This window comes from Triticum aestivum, chromosome 4A, assembly GCF_018294505.1.
Source record: "Triticum aestivum cultivar Chinese Spring chromosome 4A, IWGSC CS RefSeq v2.1, whole genome shotgun sequence".
NCBI lineage: Eukaryota > Viridiplantae > Streptophyta > Magnoliopsida > Poales > Poaceae > Triticum > Triticum aestivum.
The window spans coordinates 699,001,632-699,023,775 of record NC_057803.1 but is presented as its reverse complement, the minus strand read 5'-3'; the positions used below and the strand labels follow the sequence as shown (position 1 = coordinate 699,023,775).

The 22,144-nt window shown below is 42.0% G+C and overlaps 2 protein-coding genes and 2 long non-coding RNA genes across 4 annotated transcripts; 3 read left to right on the top strand and 1 right to left on the bottom strand.

Annotated features, from left to right (window-relative positions):
• Positions 1-3,756: 3,756 nt before the first annotated feature.
• Positions 3,757-5,824, top strand: LOC123083213 (uncharacterized). The gene is made up of 3 exons (XR_006439242.1): positions 3,757-4,039; positions 4,173-4,252; positions 5,565-5,824. It is a non-coding gene; the product is annotated as an uncharacterized lncRNA (long non-coding RNA).
• On the bottom strand, positions 3,757-6,040 carry LOC123083211 (cytochrome P450 704C1-like). The gene is made up of 5 exons (XM_044505310.1): positions 5,688-6,040; positions 5,061-5,292; positions 4,410-4,694; positions 3,989-4,327; positions 3,757-3,861 (listed from the first exon to the last, which is right to left on the bottom strand). Exons 1-5 carry the CDS (start codon positions 6,014-6,016, stop codon positions 3,760-3,762), a joined length of 1,287 nt encoding a protein of 428 aa, XP_044361245.1. The 5' UTR covers positions 6,017-6,040; the 3' UTR covers positions 3,757-3,759.
• LOC123083212 (uncharacterized) lies at positions 5,903-7,188 on the top strand. Its single transcript, XR_006439240.1, has 3 exons — positions 5,903-6,044; positions 6,168-6,288; positions 6,391-7,188. It is a non-coding gene; the product is annotated as an uncharacterized lncRNA (long non-coding RNA).
• An 11,861-nt stretch (positions 7,189-19,049) lies between these two features.
• On the top strand, positions 19,050-20,130 carry LOC123083210 (uncharacterized). The gene is made up of 2 exons (XM_044505309.1): positions 19,050-19,229; positions 19,308-20,130. Exons 1-2 carry the CDS (start codon positions 19,145-19,147, stop codon positions 19,757-19,759), a joined length of 537 nt encoding a protein of 178 aa, XP_044361244.1. The 5' UTR covers positions 19,050-19,144; the 3' UTR covers positions 19,760-20,130.
• The last annotated feature ends 2,014 nt before the right edge of the window (positions 20,131-22,144 follow it).

The following is a 22,144-nucleotide window of genomic DNA, read 5'->3' as shown; positions in this document are numbered from 1 at the left end:
ACTACTGTCCAAGCAATATTGCCACTGATATAAACATTTTATTGTTCAAGACTTCAACTGAAAGTAGCTAACAAGGTAACAGATGCAAGACTGCCACTGATATAAACATTTTATTGTTCAAAAATTCACTCAACTTAACATGACAACCCACAAAAATTGTTTTGATTCCAATAGCTGCTGTAAAATACATCCAGCAAAGGTGCTCTAAAATCAGAAATACTACCCCCCAAATCTTTAGCTCAATTCTGAAAAGACATGGTCTTCTAGTTACAATACTACCCCCCAACAGTTAAGATCCCAGGTGAGTAACACACTTTGGTCTTCTAGTTACAAAACAAAACTGACATAATTCTAGATGCCACTTTGGTCTTCTAGCTAAACAAGTGAAGTTTCACCCATATAAGAACAAGTGAATTCTAGTCACATTGACACTCATGGTTTTCTACAAACACCAAGTACTAGGGTACACAAAAGTTCTGAAATTTGTGTGCCTAACTGAATTTTCAGTAACCGAATAAACTGAATTTTCAAAACTACAAGAAGCCATTTAAAAAAAACCTCTCATCTCATATGAGGAGTGTTAATCCTAAGACTAATAGTTTGTTGTGCAGTACAGCTACAGTGATGCCCTGTCCATTTGTCCCTCCCCAACTAGATACTAGAGTAGCACTGTTCATGCCCTGTCCATTTCTATAACCAGTAAGAACAAGGGGATGATTTTAGCAAGTTAAGTGCAACTCTAGCACCCTGTGCATGAAATGTATTATGTATCAAACCATCAATTAACTGCTGAAAAACAAAAACCTTCAGGACAGAGTGAAAACAGTTACCGAACTCAATTACTAAAGATATGTAAAATATATGACACAAAAAATAAAGAAATCATGTTGATGAATAAATTTATAGAGTATATAACCACAATTATAAAACCCATCAAAATAGTATTGTGTCAAGTTCAGTTTGAAAATTCAGTTACCGCTTGAGTGATTTGACACCAAAAGTTACTCCCAAAAATTACAATGACTGTATATTGACTGCATATATTCACTGTATAGGACTGAATTCAGTCAAGAAAACCTGTCAATTTCTATTCACTGCATATATTCACTGTACAGGCTATCAAGTTCTATTTCAGCTCAAGTTCCATTGCTTTTGTTTTGAAACTGCTTGGTAAATTAACTAGGAGTACATGAGTATACAGGATCAAGCTAACCGAAAATCCTTGATATTCCCCTTTCGTAACTTGCAGTGATTATTTTGTTTCTGTTCTCTTAAGATGTACTAGATGGATGACCCTATGATGATTTCTTGTGCTGTTTCTTTGTGCATACTTCAGTTTGTTATCGTCAGACGGCAAGAGAAGTTGAAGATGCCGGGCAGATAATGTTCTAAACTGGAAGTCAAAAAATACTACATGGAGGCGATAATGCTTTAATATGAACTGGTGGCTATGATCCACGCCAGGGGCAAAGGGGCCAACATGGATTAGTGGCCATCCGGAGGAGGCAAAAATTAAGGCCTAATGATGCAGCGCAACCGATTTGGCAACATGCTAATCATGCGGAGCACATAATCGTTAGGTCTTAATGCCCTTTCAGGAAAGAGTGTGACAAATTTGGTGATGGGTGATAACATGAGCCTCAGCAACCGTCCAGCAATATAAACCAGGTCAAATAAATTAAGCAGAGGAGTTTTTGTTACAGAACTGACGAAAGGATCAAGTAGAAAATAGTAGGCGTGACAACAATAACAATAGGATTCATTACTGTGTAGATTACTTAATGACGCAGCACCACAACAGGGTGACAGTGTTGGCCTTGGCTTGGCCCTACACACAACATTAAACCAAGAAGGCAAGATCACTTTTCTTTTTAATCCTGTTCATGGTATATTCAATTTATTATACATATGGATTGAACATACAACCCATTAACAGTCGCCCAAGGGTCGAGCGAGGAGCTATGCCACGTGGGCGTTAGGGACGGGCGAGGGAGAAAAACAGATAGCTGAAAAGAAAAGAATATCGGCCAGATAACACCTCCCCTGTTTTCTCTTCCCCACGAAGCAACCTCTGCTCCTCCTCGTTTCTCTCCTCCGCCTCTTCCTCCAGGGGCAGTTGCAGAGGGACCTGTCAAGGCGGCAAGCAGGATGGGTGGCCAGCTGATTCTTTGCCGGACCTCCCAGCTAGGGTTGCCGCCGCCGCCACCCTCACCCGCGCTCGCGTTCTCTTCAAATCCGGCTGCGAGCTCCACCCCCTCAAGCGGTCCAGCCTTCGGAGGACAGGGGTGCGGGGCAGTGGTGGACGGGCCTGTGAAGGAGCTGCAAGAGGCGCTGGATGCGGACATCCAGGCCGCATCATGAAGGAGCGGGAGATGCAGAGCCACATCAGGACCGCGAGCGCGAGGTCGCCGGGTTAGTCCTTGTCAATTTGGAATCTACAGGACTTTCCACGAGTTCTGCTATTAAGGTTAGCCCTCCTCAATTTGGAATTCTGAATTTAGACTCCTAGACTTTGATTTGTTCTTTAAGTTTCTGATGATCTTGCGATTCAATACACGAAAACAAGGATTCACAGAAGCAAAAAGCCTGATTGGAGTAGAGGAATTAGTTTTTGCAATAAGCGTGATTGGAGTAGAGGATTTTTGTGTGTGCAAGGCAAGGCAAGCCAATAGGCAGAGCTCCCATCTAGCCAGGGGAAGGAGACGCACGCATCATCACAGTTGGGGACGGGGTGTATCAACAAACGCATGATCAACTCGCACCTAGCTGAAAGCACACAAAGGTAGCACGTCACACCAGCCCGTACACAAGGAGCAGGGCTTGCTGTAGTCTTGACCAAGACATGTACGCGGAGATCAGCAATGTTGATAGCTATTGTTGTCTCGGCAGCTCCCTCTTAATTGGGTGGTAGCCTTTGATTATCAGTCTATGACAAAAGTTCGCGGCAAGCTACTGAAGAAATCAATCGACCTGCCTCTGTTGGCTAGCTTTGGCTAGATTTACATGTGTTCTTGCTCATGGAGAAATTGATCTAGGGCTATAAAACAAACATATGTACTGTGGAAGTACATGAAGAAACACTTGCGATTGGAACAAGGAAGGTGCTGGCCACAAGGTTGATGAACGAGAATACAGAGATTTCTTGACAGGTCGAATTCATCTTGATTTCCTAAAGTGAACCAGAATAGTGCATCTTTTGGCAGTGCTTTAGAATACTTAAACAGAGATAGTTATTACTTTCAAGATGTATTGTTGAGTTGTGGGATTTGTAACCTGTTAAGTTGTACAGATTTGACATGCAAACTACTCAAAACTTGGTCATAGCTCTGTATTACATGGATCCTTAGCAACTATATCCGCTTTTTGTTCATGTTGTGTTGATTTATACTAGGCGTTTTGTTCAGGCTGTATTACATTGATTGTAAGTCAGAAATGTACTAAGTAGTTATATTGCAATAAGCATGGGCTTATTGGTTTTCATTCTACCTTCTCAATTTTTGTTACTGTTAACAGTACCACCATAACCAGGCATATTCACCGGCTCGGCGTGCCGCTATATCTGACAGAAAGTGTGCTTTCTCAGCATGAAGATAATAAAATGGGAAGGTATGATCTTCATGGGCCTTAGTGGTACTATCATATTATGACAACTGCTGCAAAGTTCATATAATGATCCTTGTTTTAGACACAGTTCAAAGGAACAAGCTGATCAATAGGTTTCAGCCATGGCTAGCTATCCTCTCTTGCAATTTTGTGATGTCAGGTTTTAGCCATGGCATAAATCATGTAGTTCATTCCATCTCCTTTTATTACTCGTTGGCCGTTTGGCAGTACATCATATTCATCTGCCATCTTACCATCCTGAAAAGTGTAGCACAAATTAAGTTACTGTGTATGCCAGATCCAAATTAGATTATGTCGAAGCTATCTGGACTTGTTATTTTTGGACTCTACTATTAAAATGAATAGCAAGAGGAATGATTTGTACCACCGGAACACCAGGATACAGCCGGAGAGTCTCGGTAATCGCAGCATGGAGGTAGTGCATTTTGTCAATAGCACCTTGTTTCAATCTTGCGGTGAATATTTCCATGCTGGTATCTTCTTGCGTCCACTCGACATATTCTCTGATTTCAAAGGCAACCTTATCCTGCACTACTGGGTTCTTGCAGAGCATGTAGAAGAACCATGTAAGGGTATTCCATGTGGTGTCTTTACTAGCAATCAGGAAGCTGAGGACTATGTCACGAAGGTAACGATCGTTCATCGTCCCAGGATCCTTCTCACTTTCCAGTATGAATCTTGATAGTATGTCATCTCTGGCTTTCTGCATTTATCATAAAAGATAGAATTAAACATATGTAAAATTTTGAAATAGTTGTAACAAACTATCATACAGTTTGACTTACATGGCCACTTATGTTCTTCATGATCTCTCTCTTTTGATGGATCAACTGTATCACAAAGTTGTCGATTATCTTTATGCTCCTCTTCAGTTTGGCTTCTGACCCGATATTAAGATACCTTTTCAACTCCCAGAACATATCAACATACCGATGGTAAACAAGAGAATTTGCCTCATCGAAGGCCTTGCTGAATTCAATGCTGGATTCATCTGATCCAGATAGCGTGTTAAGGTCAAAACCAAATCCCACTTCGAATATTGAATCCATAGTTGTTCTCATCAAAAGGTCCTGAGGAAAGGGTAGAAATTAAGAAAACTGGCAGCAAATGCGCATCATGTCAATCAGCTTTTGGTACAAGTGTGCTACCTCAAACTTCAAACCCGCAATCAATTAATTCTTATCTTTACATTGCTCACTCAGAAATCTTAGTAATGCATAGCCCAATTCAGAAGTTCTGAAGAAACTATGTTTACTCCAGTTATTTGCCAAGAATAGCTAACTGAATTTTTATTTGGCCATTTAGGTCTAGGATTTGATTTGCTTCTCTCTTTTGTAGTTTAAAGTTCTAAATTTGACATGCATAGAGTGAACTATTAAAGCTAGAATTATGATCTTAGCACTTACAGTACTATACTGTTTATATTGAGGAAGTACCTGCAAGTTTATGGTAATTCTGTTAGCTGCTGCAGCTGAGGTCTTCTCTGCCAGTTTCATAGGATTCATTCGGAAAACATCACTGCTGTAGTCACGTAGCACTTTGGTTGAGAACTCGTGGCTTGCTAGCTTTCTCTGGTGTTGCCACTTCTCTCCGTCTGTCACGAAAATCCCATTTCCAAACAGATCCTTCACGGTTTCCGTGTTGAAGGCCCCTATAAAATAGGATCCATCATTGCGAAATTATAGTCAGACAAAGTATTTCCACAGGCACTCAGTTTACTCTCTAAATAGAACTCCCTCCGTCCCATAATATAAGAGCGTTTTTGACACTAGTGTACTATCAAGTAGTGTCAAAAACGCTCTTATATTGTGGGACGGAGGTAGTAGTATATTATTAGTCTGACTAGCTTGAATGAAAATTCATAGGTGGATAGCACATGGCAATATGTTCTACAGACTACTCAAGTTTTGACTTTTGGCCATCCTCATCAAATTTTGCAGGATCCAATTTACCATCTGACATGCATACAGAATCATCTACCACCATCTTACTGGTTAGCAAGAAAAACAGGAGGAACAAAAATGATGAGCAAGGAAAACCACCCAGGATGAAAAATGATGAGCAAGTTTGTCTTAAGGATATGCTCGATGACGGCAGGGTCGGCGGTTAAAATCTCACTGTGCCCAGGATAGACATGCCTAATGGTGGGGTGCAGGAGCGCATACTTCACATGCTCATCGAAGATCTTGTCAAAGTTGTTGAGCTGCCGGAAGACGGTCCCGATGAGCGGCGGCCGATCATGGGCTCTCTGGGTGAACTTTCTGATGCGGAAGACGGCAAAGGATACAACAACGCCAATGATGTAGAGGGTGATCACCATCAGGGCTAAGGCGAGAGCTGAGACTACACATATGCCCGCGGATGCAGCGAGGGAGGAGAGCTGGGGTGCCATGATCAGCGCTAGCTGCTACTTGCTGAGAGTAAGATTACCATGTTCAGCATCTTATATATGTGATCCGTGGTGCCACTGTATTTGTTTCGATTTGGTCAATGTCACTGTCTTCTAGGAGAGGACAATGACATGAATGTTTCTATATTTTCAGGTTTTGGACAGTGTTGTAGAAAATTGGTAACTTGTTTTCAGAATATGTTCATGGCTTGGGAGAAAATTCCTATGCGCTGATCACTCGCCGAATATGAATTTATGTCTGCAAATAGAGTTTGGTAAGAGTTTGTGCATATCATTTTGACATGAAAGGCTTTCCTAGCAACAAAGATGTCCATAAGCACATCTCTCGCTCTTACCATGTCACTCTGCTGTTTCAGGACAACCACAATTCAACTTCTCATTCATCAAAAAATTGGTACTGGTAAATTATCCGCCGACATGTTGGGGCAGACTGCAGTGCTGGCAAGTACAGTGCCCATAATTCTCTAAATCTACTATAGAGCATTGTGGTATGTTATGAATTAATTTGCATTGTTGTACCAGCAAACAGAAGAAAGGACATCCGGAGAGGTAGTGACATAGCTGAATCGGTGGGCATGGCTTCAGCAAAACTGAATATTGCATCCTAATTAACTGGAACGGCAACTTGACAGCAACACCTATATGACATAGCTGCTAGATTTATCTGCTTGTATACATGTGCTAGGCCAACCTTTCTTATGTGAGAGGGGGAAGAGTTCACCTCTTTGGAGGATGAGAGTTTAGAGCCCGCATAAGAATATTGTATGGTACACGAGATTTTGAATCCAGAAGATGCGCTGAGCCGGGTGAAGATACCGTTCTCTCCCCGCTTTCCTCCTTTTGAACCCTAATTCATTTCCCCGCCTCCACCTTTCAGTTTTATGCGGCAACTGGTTTTGGCGCACTAGTGACTTAATTCAACCCGAGTTCCATATGGAGCTTAGCAGTCTAAGGCATGAGCTTTGTGTCTGAGGTATGAGCCACCCGACTTGTTGATAGAAGCCTCGAAAAAGTGTTTGCATATCTCTCCTGTCCTTTCATTATGGTATACTCTCTATTTTTCTGGTTGTCTCTAAAACATCTTATATTTATGTACAGATGGAGTATCTCTTATGGGCTCACGTATATGCCCGATAAGAGAATCATTAGTTAGAACTGGCACATATTACCATGAGTTCATACGTGAGAGAAAATTATTGGTTACGTACAAGAACAATGCCTGGATTGGATTTTTTTTTGCAATTTGTCCCCTCCACCAAAGCGACCAACAATTCAACATCCAGCAACAGGGAGGCACACGCCAAAGTCTAGAAATAAAAGCATATCAATAAGGCATTAATCACATATGACTTGCAGTACATCTAACAACATATAGGCAAATGCCTTTTTTTATTATATATGCACCAGACCAAGCTATTCTTAATACTAATTTCTTTGCAAAGATACTTTCGAAAGTGTTAAAAATAGCAATAGCAAGAAAACGCAGCACATAAAAGATAAAAAAACTAACTGACAAACTCTTTTGCACACCAACACCCTTGCAATCCGAGAAGAGATCACCAGCTCCCTCAACTAGATTAGACCGACCTGTATCTTCCACCGAATAGGAATGTAATCAGCTCCTCTAATTATGCTTGTTTTTTCCAGCCCAAAGGAATTTTAATTATGCTCGTTTTTTACATCATCCTATAATCCTTCAATTATGCACATTTTTTTATCCTTATCTTCCAGCCCACAATATCATGAGCTCCTCCTTTAATTATGCATGTTTTTTCGGGCCATAGAAACTTTAATTTACATCAGCCCATAATCCTTCAATTATGCACGTTTTTCGATCCTTATCTTCCACCCCACAATATCATCAGCTCCTCCTTTAATTATGCATGTTTTTTCAGCCCATAAGAGATTTTCAGCCCATGATCCTACAATTATGCACTCATTCAGCACACAAATATCCATGTTTTATGCCGCTGTCATGTACCGTGAAAAGCCCCCCCTGCCCCGACCTTGCATGTGAGAGATCCTGTTTAATTACCTCCCGATAGACAAAGACGTTGAACATATATAAATTGGTAAGAGTCAGTTTGGTGTAGCGAGGTGGGCTCGCCAAGCCTAGTGTGAGGCTCACTTGACCTGGTTGTGTACACTTGTATTCCCCCTTGTACAACGCCTCCTCTATTCTACGTACTTTCTTCCTCTGGTACAATGCTGTTTTTCTATTTTGGTTAAAAGAAAGGAGGATGGGCTCTAGCACTAGGACGTACGTTTAACTTGTTTGCCACACTGTAATTTGTAGTTTGGGATGAAATTATCCAAAAACCTGATTTTTATGCTACTTGTATTACTTTGGAGATCATGGCGAGAGTATGATATTGTTGTTTGAAGAGGTTTGTAAGATGTTGACATGTGTCCCAAATGCACTAGGCAGCCTTAATATCCTAAATTCTATTTTATTCTTGTCTGTGCCTAAGCATTGTAATAATGCTGAGGTTACCTTTGTTCAAATTGGTCACCATATTAGGATCATGCTCAGTTTTTCCAATCCCTCGGCATATAAGAAAGTAATTTGGGTGCATCATAGTTGATAATTACATTACTCGTTGGCATTGGAAGTTGTAGTAGAGATATTTGAGACATTATAAATAAGGCTTATTGGTTGGTAGTCTCTTCCTTTGATTAAATTTTGTTTGTACTTCTTACTGATTTGAATATTTTGTCGCCTGATTTCTCAGTTAAGCCACCTTACCTTCTGGCTTTTCAAAATTGAGGAGAAAAGCTCCCAATTCCATTTAGCATAGAACAGATAACACATCCTAGGACCCAGCTCCCAATACAGCCTGCACGCCATGACCTCAGCTAAGAACAAACCTTGTGGGCAACAGGCAGCGAGAAACAAACCCAAGCAACACAATACGGAAAATTAATACACAACACCTAACTCAGCACTATTGAACTCATTCTATGCCACGACCATAAGAACTGAACCAAAGCAACGGACGGAACTTCGTCTGTGGCTAATCTATCAGCACTAGGACAACCTGGCACAAATCATCGAACATGCTGAGAACCTAACAATATGATCCGCCATCTGTCCAGTACGCACTATTATCTAATGTACTGACGTCTCCTAATCCAATATGCACATACAAATGCTCCTTTTTTTTTATCACCATCTCCCTTGTCTATGTGGTTGCCACCTATCTTATGTGCTAATGTATGTGCCATTAGGAGAATCACTAGTGGGAATTAGGAAGTGAAGACGAATGACTAATATATGTATAGTGTTCAGGATGTAGTAGTATATATAAAGGGAGAGATGTACCTTGAACAGTACTCGATGTGAATGCCAATGTCCTGCTACATCCTAAGACAGTCTCTTACATATTGGTAACCATTCAGTCTTTTTACGTGGCCCTGGTAATTATCTGGTCATCCAGTATAATCTATGCCTCACCGATATAAAAAGCATAGGCTGGCAGGGATACTGCCCCACAATAATTTAACTTGGTTTCATAATTATTTCTCCAATGGTTGTTTACAAATGTCATACCCCTCCCTTGATACTTCTAATCTCTTAATTTTACTTTTCACTTCTAGTTATTTTTATTTTCATTTTGTGTATACGATAGTTTCTACTTACATAATATTTTCCTTTGTTATGTTTTGTTAATAACAATAATGATGCCTTGTGCACTCAAGATGTGCACTTCAGAGGGTGGAAATACCCCATGACACTAGGGATAATATCTAATAATTGACTCCATGTTTGTCATTATAAAGAGGATTCTTATTTCATTAGGATGTGATACTCCCATCCACAGTGAGATGCATGTGGTGAAACTTTGTCAATCTTTATGTTCCATTGCTCTAGTTAGTACTCCTGCCGTTCACAAATATAAGATGTTTCACTTTTTGTGTGTCACTTTTCGTGAATCGGATGTACACAAACACATTTTGATGTGTTTCTTCACTCATTTCAGTCCGTATATAGTTCATATTAAAATATACAAAACATCTTATATTTGTGAATTAATGGAGATAGTAGGTTTTAGGCGTTGTGAGTGTGTGTACAGTGGTGTGTGTGCGTGTGTGCCCGTCTACATTGTACAACTTGTTTTAAAAATGTCATTACTCTAACTTATTTTCTCTGATTTTCCTTGAAATTTGCAAGGGAATCCTTTGGAAAACCTTTACCGTACACAAAGACTGTGCTAGTTCTGGCCAACAACACCTGCCATCATAAACACTAGGTTTGTGTGCTCAGCCTCTTCGCAGGCGCACCCGACAAAGAAACACGGTGCGAGCACACGTGTGTACATAGACTGGTGTGCCATGTTGGTGGCCTCAAGCCTGCATCATGAGCCATCAGAGGCCAAGCTCTTGCGACCACCATCTACCGTAAGTCAGCACGCTCCGCGGACTCCTCAAACATAGGTATGCATGACTGCCCTAACTCTAAAATTGCTTATATCTTGTAGCTATTATCGTTTGAAGATGTTGGCCAGCTGTTGATGGGTCTCAAATACACTAGGCAGCCTAATGTTGTTTTCGGGACCTTGTAGTTTCAACTTTTATAGCCATCTGTTGTAGCTTTATCGTACGAATTGGCCACCATTATTACAATCACGTGTTTCGGTAATCAACATCTAATAAAATAAGAGCAGCGTTTTGGCTCCCAGGCTCTGATGAGCCCAGGAGTAACCAAAACAATAGTTATAAATATTAAATAAATCAAAAAATTCCAACTTTTTATGGAGAAAGATGACTGAGTGTGTGATGGCTGTCCCAAATTCCAGAACATTTAGGTGTCTGAGTAACTCTCAGCAAAAATGACCAATTTGAGGTCTGTGATTTTTCTTACTTTTTGTGCATTGTTCGGACCTGATATTTTTTTTGTTGAGAGCTAATGAAATGTCTAAATCATTTGAAATTTTGCACGCATCTCACACACTCAATCATCTTACAGGCACAAAATGTTTTTTTAATTTTCTAGTTTATGGTTTTGAATTTACTGTTCACCTGGTCCAGATGAGCTGGGGCTCAGAATTGGATATTCGGTTGTGTGCATCATACTCATATTTTGATGAATCTATGAAGGGAGAAGTTTTGTTGGAGATCATAAGGAGAGCACAAATTAGGCTTATTTGTCAATAATCCTTAGCTAATCTTTGTCTTCTATTTGCATAAAGTTGTTTCATGAATGCCTTCATTATGCTATAGTAATTCAGGTACAGCAAATATGTGAATCATGGAAAAAGATTATGCGACTTCGCATCTAGGGAGGATGGGAATTGAGCACCACACGATATTGCGGAGAACCTAGACTGCTTGTTGTTTGGTGAAAAAAAGTTGTATTGAAGACGTGAAAGTTCCAGAAGACCCACAAATGACGTCAACATTTTTGGACCCCTTCCTCCCCTCATGACACAAGCCATCACAATCCTCAATTTTGCTTCTATCAACTAATACCGGCATTAGCGATCTTTTTATCGCAAACGAGACCAAAGTAACGGCTATATCGTGGAGGGTCCGGTTGAGGTATCTTTGTATGTAGCTAGTCCAATGGTACTAGGGCTCTGTGGCGCATATATTAGAACATACCGAGTATGGCTTGCTAATGTCCAGATGTCTCATATTCCTACATATCCAACCATGCATCTCTCTCTGGTTCTCTTCGCATGGTCTCCTATTTACTTAGTTTCCACAAATCTAATGTCCAAATATATTTGTTTTATAAGAGAATCATGGAATAGAGGTGAAAATGGATGAATTATATGGTTTGGTGAGATGGGTGATATATAAGAAGGAAGAGACAGACCGAAAAATTATTCTTGCAAGTCTCGAATTGGCGGAGAATTCATTTCCTCTCCATAAGGTGAATACCATCGATGACCTATTGTAGCCTAGAAGTGTGGTCCTTTACTTGTTGGCAAACTTTTATTTTATGCGGGAACATTTTGAATATTAATATTACCAGTGAGAAAATATCATCACTCACGAGGATGCGGCTATTCTGCACGGGTGTAGATGAGCTTGGGCACCGAATTAAAATTTTAACTTATGACCGCTATTATTGAGATTCTGGATGACGGAGAAGTTCCCTGTTAACTAAGATAGGTGGATCTATCTCTGGTTTTCATCAACTCAAAACATATGCCTAATTAATGGGCGTGGCCGCATGCCTATGTTGGCACATGTGTACCATTTTTTTGAATGGTCATTTAACATAATTAAATTAAAATGATTGTTCCTTTACGAAGATCGAAAGGAAAATATCACGGTGGTCATCAGGGAAGACTTGCTCTGATCATTGCATACTCAAGATCTAGGAATTGCATATACAAAAAAGAAAAGGAAAAAAAACCACCAGTCTATGCTTTTTGAGAGAATTCTACATGAAATTTGCACGAATCCTACAAAGAGAAGCAATCGGTGAAGGAAACAATGCCCAACCCCTCCGTAGCCCATGCGAGTGACTCAGGGAACCTAGCGCGCCACCAGCCAGGACTCCCGATCTATGAATTGGCTCCTGGAGGCATGTATCAATATCATCGAACCTGTCGACAACCAAACAATTTGAACAGCCTGATATTAAACACAGACGATTTGCTAATATCATGATGTCTCCAATTCCTGCATGTCCATTCATCTTGCTGGTTCCTTTAGTTTGGTCGCCTCTATCTATGTGTTTCCCACCTATCGTATATCCTACTTTATATGCCCAACAATAAGAAAGTCACTGGTTAGAAGTGTGGATGGATGAACAATAGGTCAACATGGAGTGGTGTATTTAAAGGGAGAGAGAGACATAGAACAATACTCACATAAGTGTGAGATTTGGTGGAGTATTCATCTCTCTCCACGAGCTGAAATGCTGAATCCACATGGCTTGATTTAAAGTGGAAAGATATAAATAAGAAGAATTTCCCGGAAATGTGTATTCAAATCACGTCACTTATTCTGGGACGGAAGGAGTATGATTAGTCTGACTAGTTTGAGTGTAAATTCAAAGGTTGATAGCACATGGAAGTATCTTCTACAGACTACTTAAGCACTGACTTTTCACAATCCTCTGTTAAAATTTTGCAGAATCCTATTTAACAGCTGACATGCAGATAGAACCATATAACACCTTTTTATTGGTTAGCAATAAAGAGAGAAAGAACAAAAATGATGGGCAAGAAAAACCCTGCTCTATTTACTGAATTTTGTCTTGAGGAGATGGTCGATAATGGCAGGGTCGGCGGTTAAGCTCTCTTAGTGTGCCCAGGATAGTCTAGCTTGAAGATGGGGTGGGGGTGCCGGTGAGGTGGGGTGAGAGTGGGGCGCAGGAAGAGAGAGAAGTGAGAAAAAGACACCGCGGGAAGAGTTTAATTGTCTCACGGACCTTTACCGAGCGTCTTTCGATGCGGCTCTCGGTAAAGGTCCTAGATCTAGGGTTTATACCTTTTATGAGAGTCTCACTCCGTAAAGGATAATACCTTAGATCTAGGTTACCCTTTTACCAAGAGCAGCCTCAAAAATTCACCAATACCGAGAGCAGCTCTCGGAAATGACAACCCCCCTCCACAAATGGCCTACGCATGTTGCAAAGGCATCACGTAGGGTTTTCCATGCCGCTTCTGGGGATGATTTCATGTGCCACCTTGCAAATCTACAACTTCCGGCAGTGAACCCTAGCGGTGCAATAAATGTCTCAAATATTGCACATGGGTTCGAAAAATGTGGGGGCTTGGCATGTGTCATGAGATGGCCTCCTTTAAGAGCACGAGAAGTTTCGAGGCCAATGGAACAACAGGAACAACACTTCGTTCACAAAATGGACATGTTCCTTTCGGTGCCCATAGACTAACTCGGAGATGGTGTGGTTTAGAAGCATCCTGACTTGAGGCTTATTCGAATCATGCACAAACTTTTACCACACCCTGCATGGGCATGTCATGACACCGTGCCAAATCCTGAGCAATTCCACCATCATACAATTTTCCGAGGATTTTAACGGTCGCGTCAGGCATGCCACAGAGGTAATTTCGCACCCTGGTTGTAGGACCTGCCCCTACATCATCAGCACGTGGCCTACGCATGTTGCAAAGACATCACGTAGGATTTTGCATGCCGCTTCTAGGCAAGATTTCATGTCCCGCCTTCCAGATCTGCAATTTCAAGTGCTGAAACCCTAGCGGTGCAATAAATGACTCGAATATTGCACGTGAGTTTGGAAAATGTGGGGGCTTGGCATGTGTCATGGGATTGCGTCCTTTGAGAGCACAAGATGTTTTGAGGCCAACGAAGCAATAGGACCAACACTTCACAAACCGGACACGTTCCCTCTTGGTACCCACAGACTAGCTCATAGATGGTGTGGTTTACAAGCGGCATGACTGGAGGCTTATTCGAAATGCACCCAAACTTTCACCACACCCTGCATGGGCCATGTCATGAGACCATCCCTAATCCCGAGCAATTCCACCATGTTACAATTTTCCATGGATTTTAACGGTTGCATCAGGCATGCCACAGAGGTAATTTCACACCCTGGTTGCAGGGCCTACCCCTCCATAATCAGAACGTCATCTACGCATGTCGCAAAGACAGCATGTAGGATTTTCCATCCTACTTTTGGGCATGATTTCATGTGTTGCCTTATAGATCAGCAATTTCCAGCGGTGAAACCCTAGTGGTGCAATAAATGTCTCGAATATTGCAACGCGGTTCCGGAAAATGCGGGGGCTTGGCATGTGTCATGCGATTGCCTCCTTTGAGAGCACGAGAATTTTCGAGGCCATGCAGCAATAGGACTAGCACTTTCTGCACAAACCGGACACGTTCCCTCTCGGTACACACAAACTACCCCAGAGACAGTGCGGTTTACAAGCGGCCTCAGGGGAGGCTTATTCGAAACATGCCCAAACTTTTACCACACCCTGTAGGGGCCATGTGATGACACTGTGCCAGCTCTCGAGGAATTCCGGCATCATACAATTTTCCAAGGATTTCAACGGTTGCATCAGGAATGACACCGAGGTTCTTCCGGTAACCCAGTGGTAGGGCACACCTCTCCCTCGTCTGTGCAAGGCCTAGGCATGCCACAAGGACATCACAAATGATTTTACATGCCTCTACCGGGCATGATTTCATGTGCCCCCTTGTTGATCTTAAATTTCCGATGACGAAACCCTACCAGTGCAATAAATGTATCGAATATTGCACATGGGCCTGGAAAATACGGGGGTGTGGCATGTGGCATGTGTTTGCCTCCTTTTAGAGCACGATAAGTTTCGAGGCCAGTGGAGCAACATGACCTGCACTTCCTACACAAACCTGCAATAAATTTCTGAAAAATAATAATAGTTGAGTTAATAAAACAACGCCGGCATCCACCATTAAGGAGATGGCCTATCACTTTGAATCTTCTCTGCCCGAAACAGGTGAACATTCAAAGTGATTGTAAATCTCCTTAACAAGAGTGTAATGAATACCGAAGCTTACTACATCTAGACCGTCCCACTATTTAAACAGGTTATGTTGCATGTCTCTAGGCGAGGTGGTACTAAAGTTTGATGGGAGCCTTAGCTTTACCGAGAGCTGCTGTCGGCAACTGTTGCCTTACCGAAAGCTGCTCACGGTACATGTACGGTTGGATCATAAAATTAATACACATTCTTAATTTTGAACACCGAAGTGTAATTCATCTGTCGGACTATCGGACCTGCAAAGAGGTAGGCGAGGTGGAACCAAATAGGCAACCGTTAGTTTTACGAGAGCTGCTCTCGGTAAAGAAGTCAAAACATGGCGGTGCTGTTAACAGCCGCCGGATGTGCCACGTGGTAGAACGTTGTCGTGCGGCACTGCTTGGATCCCGGCAAATAGTGCCTTTGCCGAGGTCTACTCTTGGCAGTATCATGTGTTTGCCGAGATGCTCCTTTTGCCGAGAGTCATGCTCGACATCTCTTATTTTGCCGAGTGCCCGTGTTTTGGCTCTTGGTGAACAGCTGACACCCGGTGTATACAAAATTTCCAGTAGTGTTACCATTCATAAAAAATTTGGTGCCCACCCGCACAAAAATGTACATGGGTAAATGTCACCGACATATTGGGGTAGACCCACAGTGCTGGCCAGCTCACCCGATCTATTTTGTGCTGTATTTGTGGAGGTTCGGACTAATTCTCTGATTCTAATGCAGAGCTTGTTGTATGCTATGAACTAACTTTCATTGTTGTATCAGCAAATAGAGGAGAGGACGTCAGGGGAGGCAATGATATAGCTGGTTACAGCAAAAAAAAGTGAAATAGTTGGTTCCGTGGGCATGAGTTCAATAAAACTGGATATTAATTGCATCCTAATTAACTGGAACGAACTTGATAGCAACACCTACACGGTGTACGTTGCAGTTGGATTTATGTGCTTGTTTACATGTGCTAGGCAAACCTTTTATGTCACAGGAGGAAGATCTCATGTCTTTGGGGGATGAGACTTGACAAATAGAACATGAGATTCCAATTTCAGAAGATGCATTCTCTCCCGGCTTTCCACCTTTTGAATTGAACTTTAGTTCATTTCCCCGCCTCCAACTTCCGATTTAGTGAGGCAACTAGTTGTGGGGCACTTGTGACTTGATTGAGCTTGAGTTCCTTGTGGACTTTAGCAGTCCCACCATCCCTGCGTTGATCGTTCGTCGAATACAAATTTGTATCTGCAAATTTTGAGTTTGTAAGACTGTGTACAGATGACCAAGATCTCCCTAAGCATATCTTTCACTCTTAACATGCCACTTTTCTATTTAAGGGCAACAAAGATTAAACTTCCCATTCATAAAAAATTTGGTACCGGGGTGAATGTCGCCGACATGTGGGGGCGGGCAGACCTGCACTGCTGGGTAGTAGAAGATCCCATCTAATTTGTGTTGTATTTGAAGTGTTTCGGGCTAATTCTCTGATTCTAATAAATATCATTGTTGTTTGTTATGAACTAATTTGCATTTTTGCATCACAAAATAGAGGAAACGACGTCAGGGGAGTCAGTGAGATAGCTAATTCCCTGTGCATGAGTTAAGAACAACTATATATTAACTGTTGACCTAAATAACTGGAACGGCAACTTGTCGGCAACACCTACAGGAAGATACAACTGGATTTTATCTGTTTCCCGGAGGATGAAAGTTGACAGATAGAACACCTTTCTAACCCTGATTCGTTTCCCACATCCAGCTTTCGGTTTTGTTACTCAACTATTTTTTTTAGGGAAACAACGGGACTCCGCTGTGTATTTTTATTAATTTTCAAATAGAAAGTACAAGGTTCCGAAAAAAAGGAAAAACTAAAGGAAAAAGAGCTATACTGGCAACCAATTACAACAAACTCTCTCGGTCCTGGTTTTGCGGCACTGGTCAGTTCAATCAGCTTTAGGTCCTTGTGGAGCTTAGCAGTCCAACTTTCGCTTTTCTGTCACCCAACCTCTCCATTGAACACCTGGAGTAGTGCTTTCTAATGTCCTGATGTCTTCAATTCTCACGTTATGTACATACACATCTTCCTGTTCTTTTATCATGGCACACTCTCTATTTTTGTGGTTGCCACCTATCTTATGGGCTCTTTTATCATGGTATACTCTCTATTTTTGTGGTTGCCACCTATCTTATGGGCTTATATATGTGCCAAATATTGCCAGAAAAAAATATGTGCCCAATAAGAGAATCAGCAGTTAGAACCGATGGATGGATGAACAATACAATTTTGTGAGTATGGGAGTGGTATATATAAAGGGCGAGATGGGCAGAGAACATTACTCACACATGTGTGGAGGTTTGGTGGAGTCTTCATTCCTTCTCCATGTAATCAGTGCTCGGGGCCTGATGTACCCTACAGGTCTGGTCCTTTATATGCTGGTAACTTGGTACTAAATATTAGTACAAAACTAGGAAAATGGCCCGTGCGTTGCAACGGGTTAAAAATTCTGTCAAAAGCTACACCTTGCCATGGTATTGATCAAAATCAATGGTACCAAATAGGCCGGTAGTTGCAACGGTAATAAAAGTTAATGTGCATTTGAACTCAGTGAGAGCTGTATATGCATCAACACTTTGGTTCTAGGTTTGGCACATGTCATCACACTTAATGTTATTAGGCTGGGAGTAATTTAATATGCTAGTGCGTGTTAATCCCAAGTGTGTTACTAATATATTATTATGCACAACCTATAATCCCATTTTAATCACAATTCACACCACCATGATATCTCTTAGACGCCATTCAGATATAGGGAGGAAAAAAAGAAAAGCTTGTTTGCAAGTGTCTGATCTATCTTCCTGTAGCTGTTAATCGAGTCAATGCAGTTTTTTCCTTCACATAGGGATCCACCTCATGCACCTGTCGTTCCTTATTTATCCCCACGCACCTTGTCACTGCAGCCGGCTCGCCGACACGGACGATCACTGTTGCAACCCCTTAACACAGCAGCCAACTCGCTGTCAGCCACCACCGCCGGTCACCGCTGCTGCATCCCCCGTCGCTTCAGCCAGTTCGTCGTTGGCCACCTTTGCTGCAATATCCCATCACATCAGTCGGCTCGTCTTGCCCGCCGCTGGCCTTGGGAAATCCCCCGGCATACCTTTTTAAGACACCATTGCAGCATCGCAGGCCCGCGGGGTGGTGCTCCTCGCAACACCGGTGTCGTCAGTGTTTCTGGAGCTTCAGTCCAAGACTGGTAGTGCAGGACCTGAATTATTTTCCCACTTTTATGTTAGGAGTCCTAGTAAAATGTGAGTGTTGTACTATGTTTTTTTAAGACCTTTATGTAATTTGTATCACCACCGTCATAATCTAATGCAGCTTCTGGGGCACTTTTCCTTTTGAAAAGAAAACTTGTGTGTCACATGGTGTGTACGGGTGCTATGGAGGAGAGATAAGGTCGCGTGTGGATGGGGATCGATGGAAACAAACGACTGGACCAGAAGAGGGATGAGGGACATAGTAGTGGACGCGTGTGCCCACTGTTTACAGCAGGGTCCTAGACGCCCTCTCCCGCAGCTCCGACCCCTCCCTTATCCCCTCTCAGCGAAGCCCCTCCTCCTAGATCCCACCGCACCTGAACCCCTCCTTTCATCCTCGTCCATGAAGCAGGCAGCGATCTCCCACAAGCTCAAACCCGAGTTGGTCGAGCCACCTCCCGACAGCGATCTGCAGCAGGACCGTGCCAGTGAGCCAGCTCCTCCCCACGCTTCTTCTTCTTCCCGGTCTCCTCTCTCTCCTCACCCCTCTGTTCTCTCTTGAACAGCAAGCAGAAACTCCACCATAACAATGGCGTCGCCCCATGTATCTCAGAACTGCCGCCGTCACGCCATCATCATTTGCCAGAAACTTCACCGACGCCCGTCGTCACGACCCTGCATGCAGGTCAATAGGAGCATCTCCCCGCACTGGCCTCGACCGCCTCTCATCGTCTCTGCACTCTTTGCTGCTACATCAGAGGGATCCAGTGGTGGATTGCAGGAGGAAGGTGGGGGACGTGGTGGAGTAGCTGGGCCAGCGGTGGTCCTCCGGGCCGATGGTGGGGTAGACGACGCGGCGCGCTGGTCCAAACCATCTGAGAGGGAGCGCGGGGATCGGTTCATTGTCCATCGCGAGCGGACCTGGTATTCCGCTGGTTTGTACGTTGACCCGGTGCCCAGTGCTGCGCTGCCACCGACACCGCCCTGCTTCCTCCGGACAGAGGAGTGGCCGGACTAGGGGAGATGGAGGCGCGGTGCACGCGGTTACCTAGGATCTCCGGCCTTGGCGAGGAGAGATGGAGGCGCCCTGGCAGGATTAGCAGTGGCGTCTCCCTCTCCAGTGGGCGCCAGCGCACCATATCTTGCCTTCCTCCCGAACGAAGGCCGACGTCGGCTGCGCGTTTGCCTTTGTTGGGGGAAGGGAGAGGATAAGGGAGTGCGGGCGACGGGAGGAAGACGCCGGTTTTTCCTTACATTGTGTGACATACTGCGGGTTGATTTCTAGTAACCGCGAGGGCTGTTCTGCAAAAATGAAACGTTTTTATGTATGACTTAAACATGGAGCGCGGGTTGATTCTAGAAAACAGTAGGGTCTTTTTTGTAAAACTGGATGACGGACGAACAGAAACCCAACTTTCTTTATTATTAACTAGCAAATATGCCCGTGCGTTGCAACGGGAGAAAAACAATCAGATTATATAGATATAATACAAATAAAAAAATCTGAATCAAATGCGAGGATGAGATAAGGATTTTCAATATGCCATTTCACAAACTATGTCCGAGTGATGTTATGATGATAAGGGACTTTTAAAAAGACATTTCAAAAACTGAAAATGTGATGGTCTCATTACGACTTAATTTCCTAAGGTGCCACAACAAAATATTTTTTTGGTTGAGCAAACTACATTGTTGGACCGCTGCCTTAGTTAGACTGATGCATGATGTGTCTCACATTGATCTAGCGTAGCGATGTTTTCCAGAACCAGTAGAACTTTGGTACGAGAATAGTTGTGTACGGAGGCAAAACAGACATTTAGTCAATTACATATAGTTTACAAAAACTAACCCATAGCAAGATGTGTCAACTTTTTTTGGCTCGGGACATTGTTTTCAAATTCCAGAATATGTGTTGAATACACGATTATATTTTTAGAAATCATGAACATTTTTTATTTCATTGCTTTTAAAATCATGATTTTTTTATAATATGCAAACAATTTTTTTAATTATGAACATTTTATGATCCCCTAATAAAACCTCTACAGATCCCCTAATAAAACCTCTGCCTAAGCGATGGTTTGTTTTGTTCGTTACTTAAGAATCAGTTTTAATTTTTGTGAACATTTTCCAAAATTTCATGGACATTGTTTTCAAATTCCCAAATATATTTCGAAGACACAATCATATTCTATAAATCATGTATTTATTTTATTGTTTTTTAAATCACGATTTTTTTTAAATATGCGAACAGTCTTGTTTTTACATCATGAACTTTTTATGATTTCCCAAATGTTTTTTGAATTCACAAACATTTTATGGTGTATCTGTATATTTTCTCAGTACGCGCAACTTTTTTGAAATTTGTTTTTTTTTAAATCCCGGAGTGATTTAAAGAATGAAAAACAGGAAAAAAATGAGAAAGGAAAAAAGCAAAAGAAAAACTGTGGTGCCATTACGGCCTGCTATTTATGATTTCTCAAATGTTTTTTGAATTTACAAACATTTTATGATGTATCTGTATATTTTCTCAGTACGCGCAACTTTTTTGAAATTTGTTTTTTTTTTGGAAATTCCAGAGTGATTTAAAGAACGAAAAACAGGAAAAAATGAGAAAGGAAAAAAGCAAAGAAAAACAGGGGCGTCATTACGGGCCGGCCCATTACGGCCTGCTCGAACCCTGGTCTCCCGTGCAGAAAAGGGGAGAAAAAGGGTGTGAGAGCAGGGATAGAACCTTGGTCTCGCATGAGGAAGGCTTCGACCTTAGCCACTACGCTGGCTTCTTGCAAGTGTAATATAGTTGTATTGATTATCCTATAAGACCAAATTTGACGGTGATTTTTTTTTTAAAACGAATCGTTTTCTTTACTTACTGGTGGCATGGTGGGTAAATAGGGACAACTTCAGGGGCAATTTATATGACAGACGACCAGAAACCCAATTCTCTTTATTATTAGGTAAAGATAGTAAATGTGCCCGTGCGTTGCCACAGGTGACAATGCAGTTGAACGAATCAAACAATGATTAAGTTACATGGATAACTTCTTGAGGATGGAATGCATGGATAGTATCATGAAATGACACTAAAACCTACAAAATATTATTCAACCATTGATAATGCATAGATAGTATCATGAGGTGACACTAAAACCTACAAAAGAACTTATTCAACCATTGATAGGGTAGGCGCATCAATCTGTCTTGTTTCAATTTGGTTTGTTGATATCCAAGAGCAGATTTTTAGTTTAGGGATTGTTTGGATCTCCTTCAACTCCATGCTTCACCAACTACGCAGATCGGAGGCCTCTCATTCAATTTGGTGAAGTTGAAATCACAGAGCTTAATATATTTTCGACGACAATGCCATCACCAAGTTGTGTAACACCTAGTTGTGAAATGAACC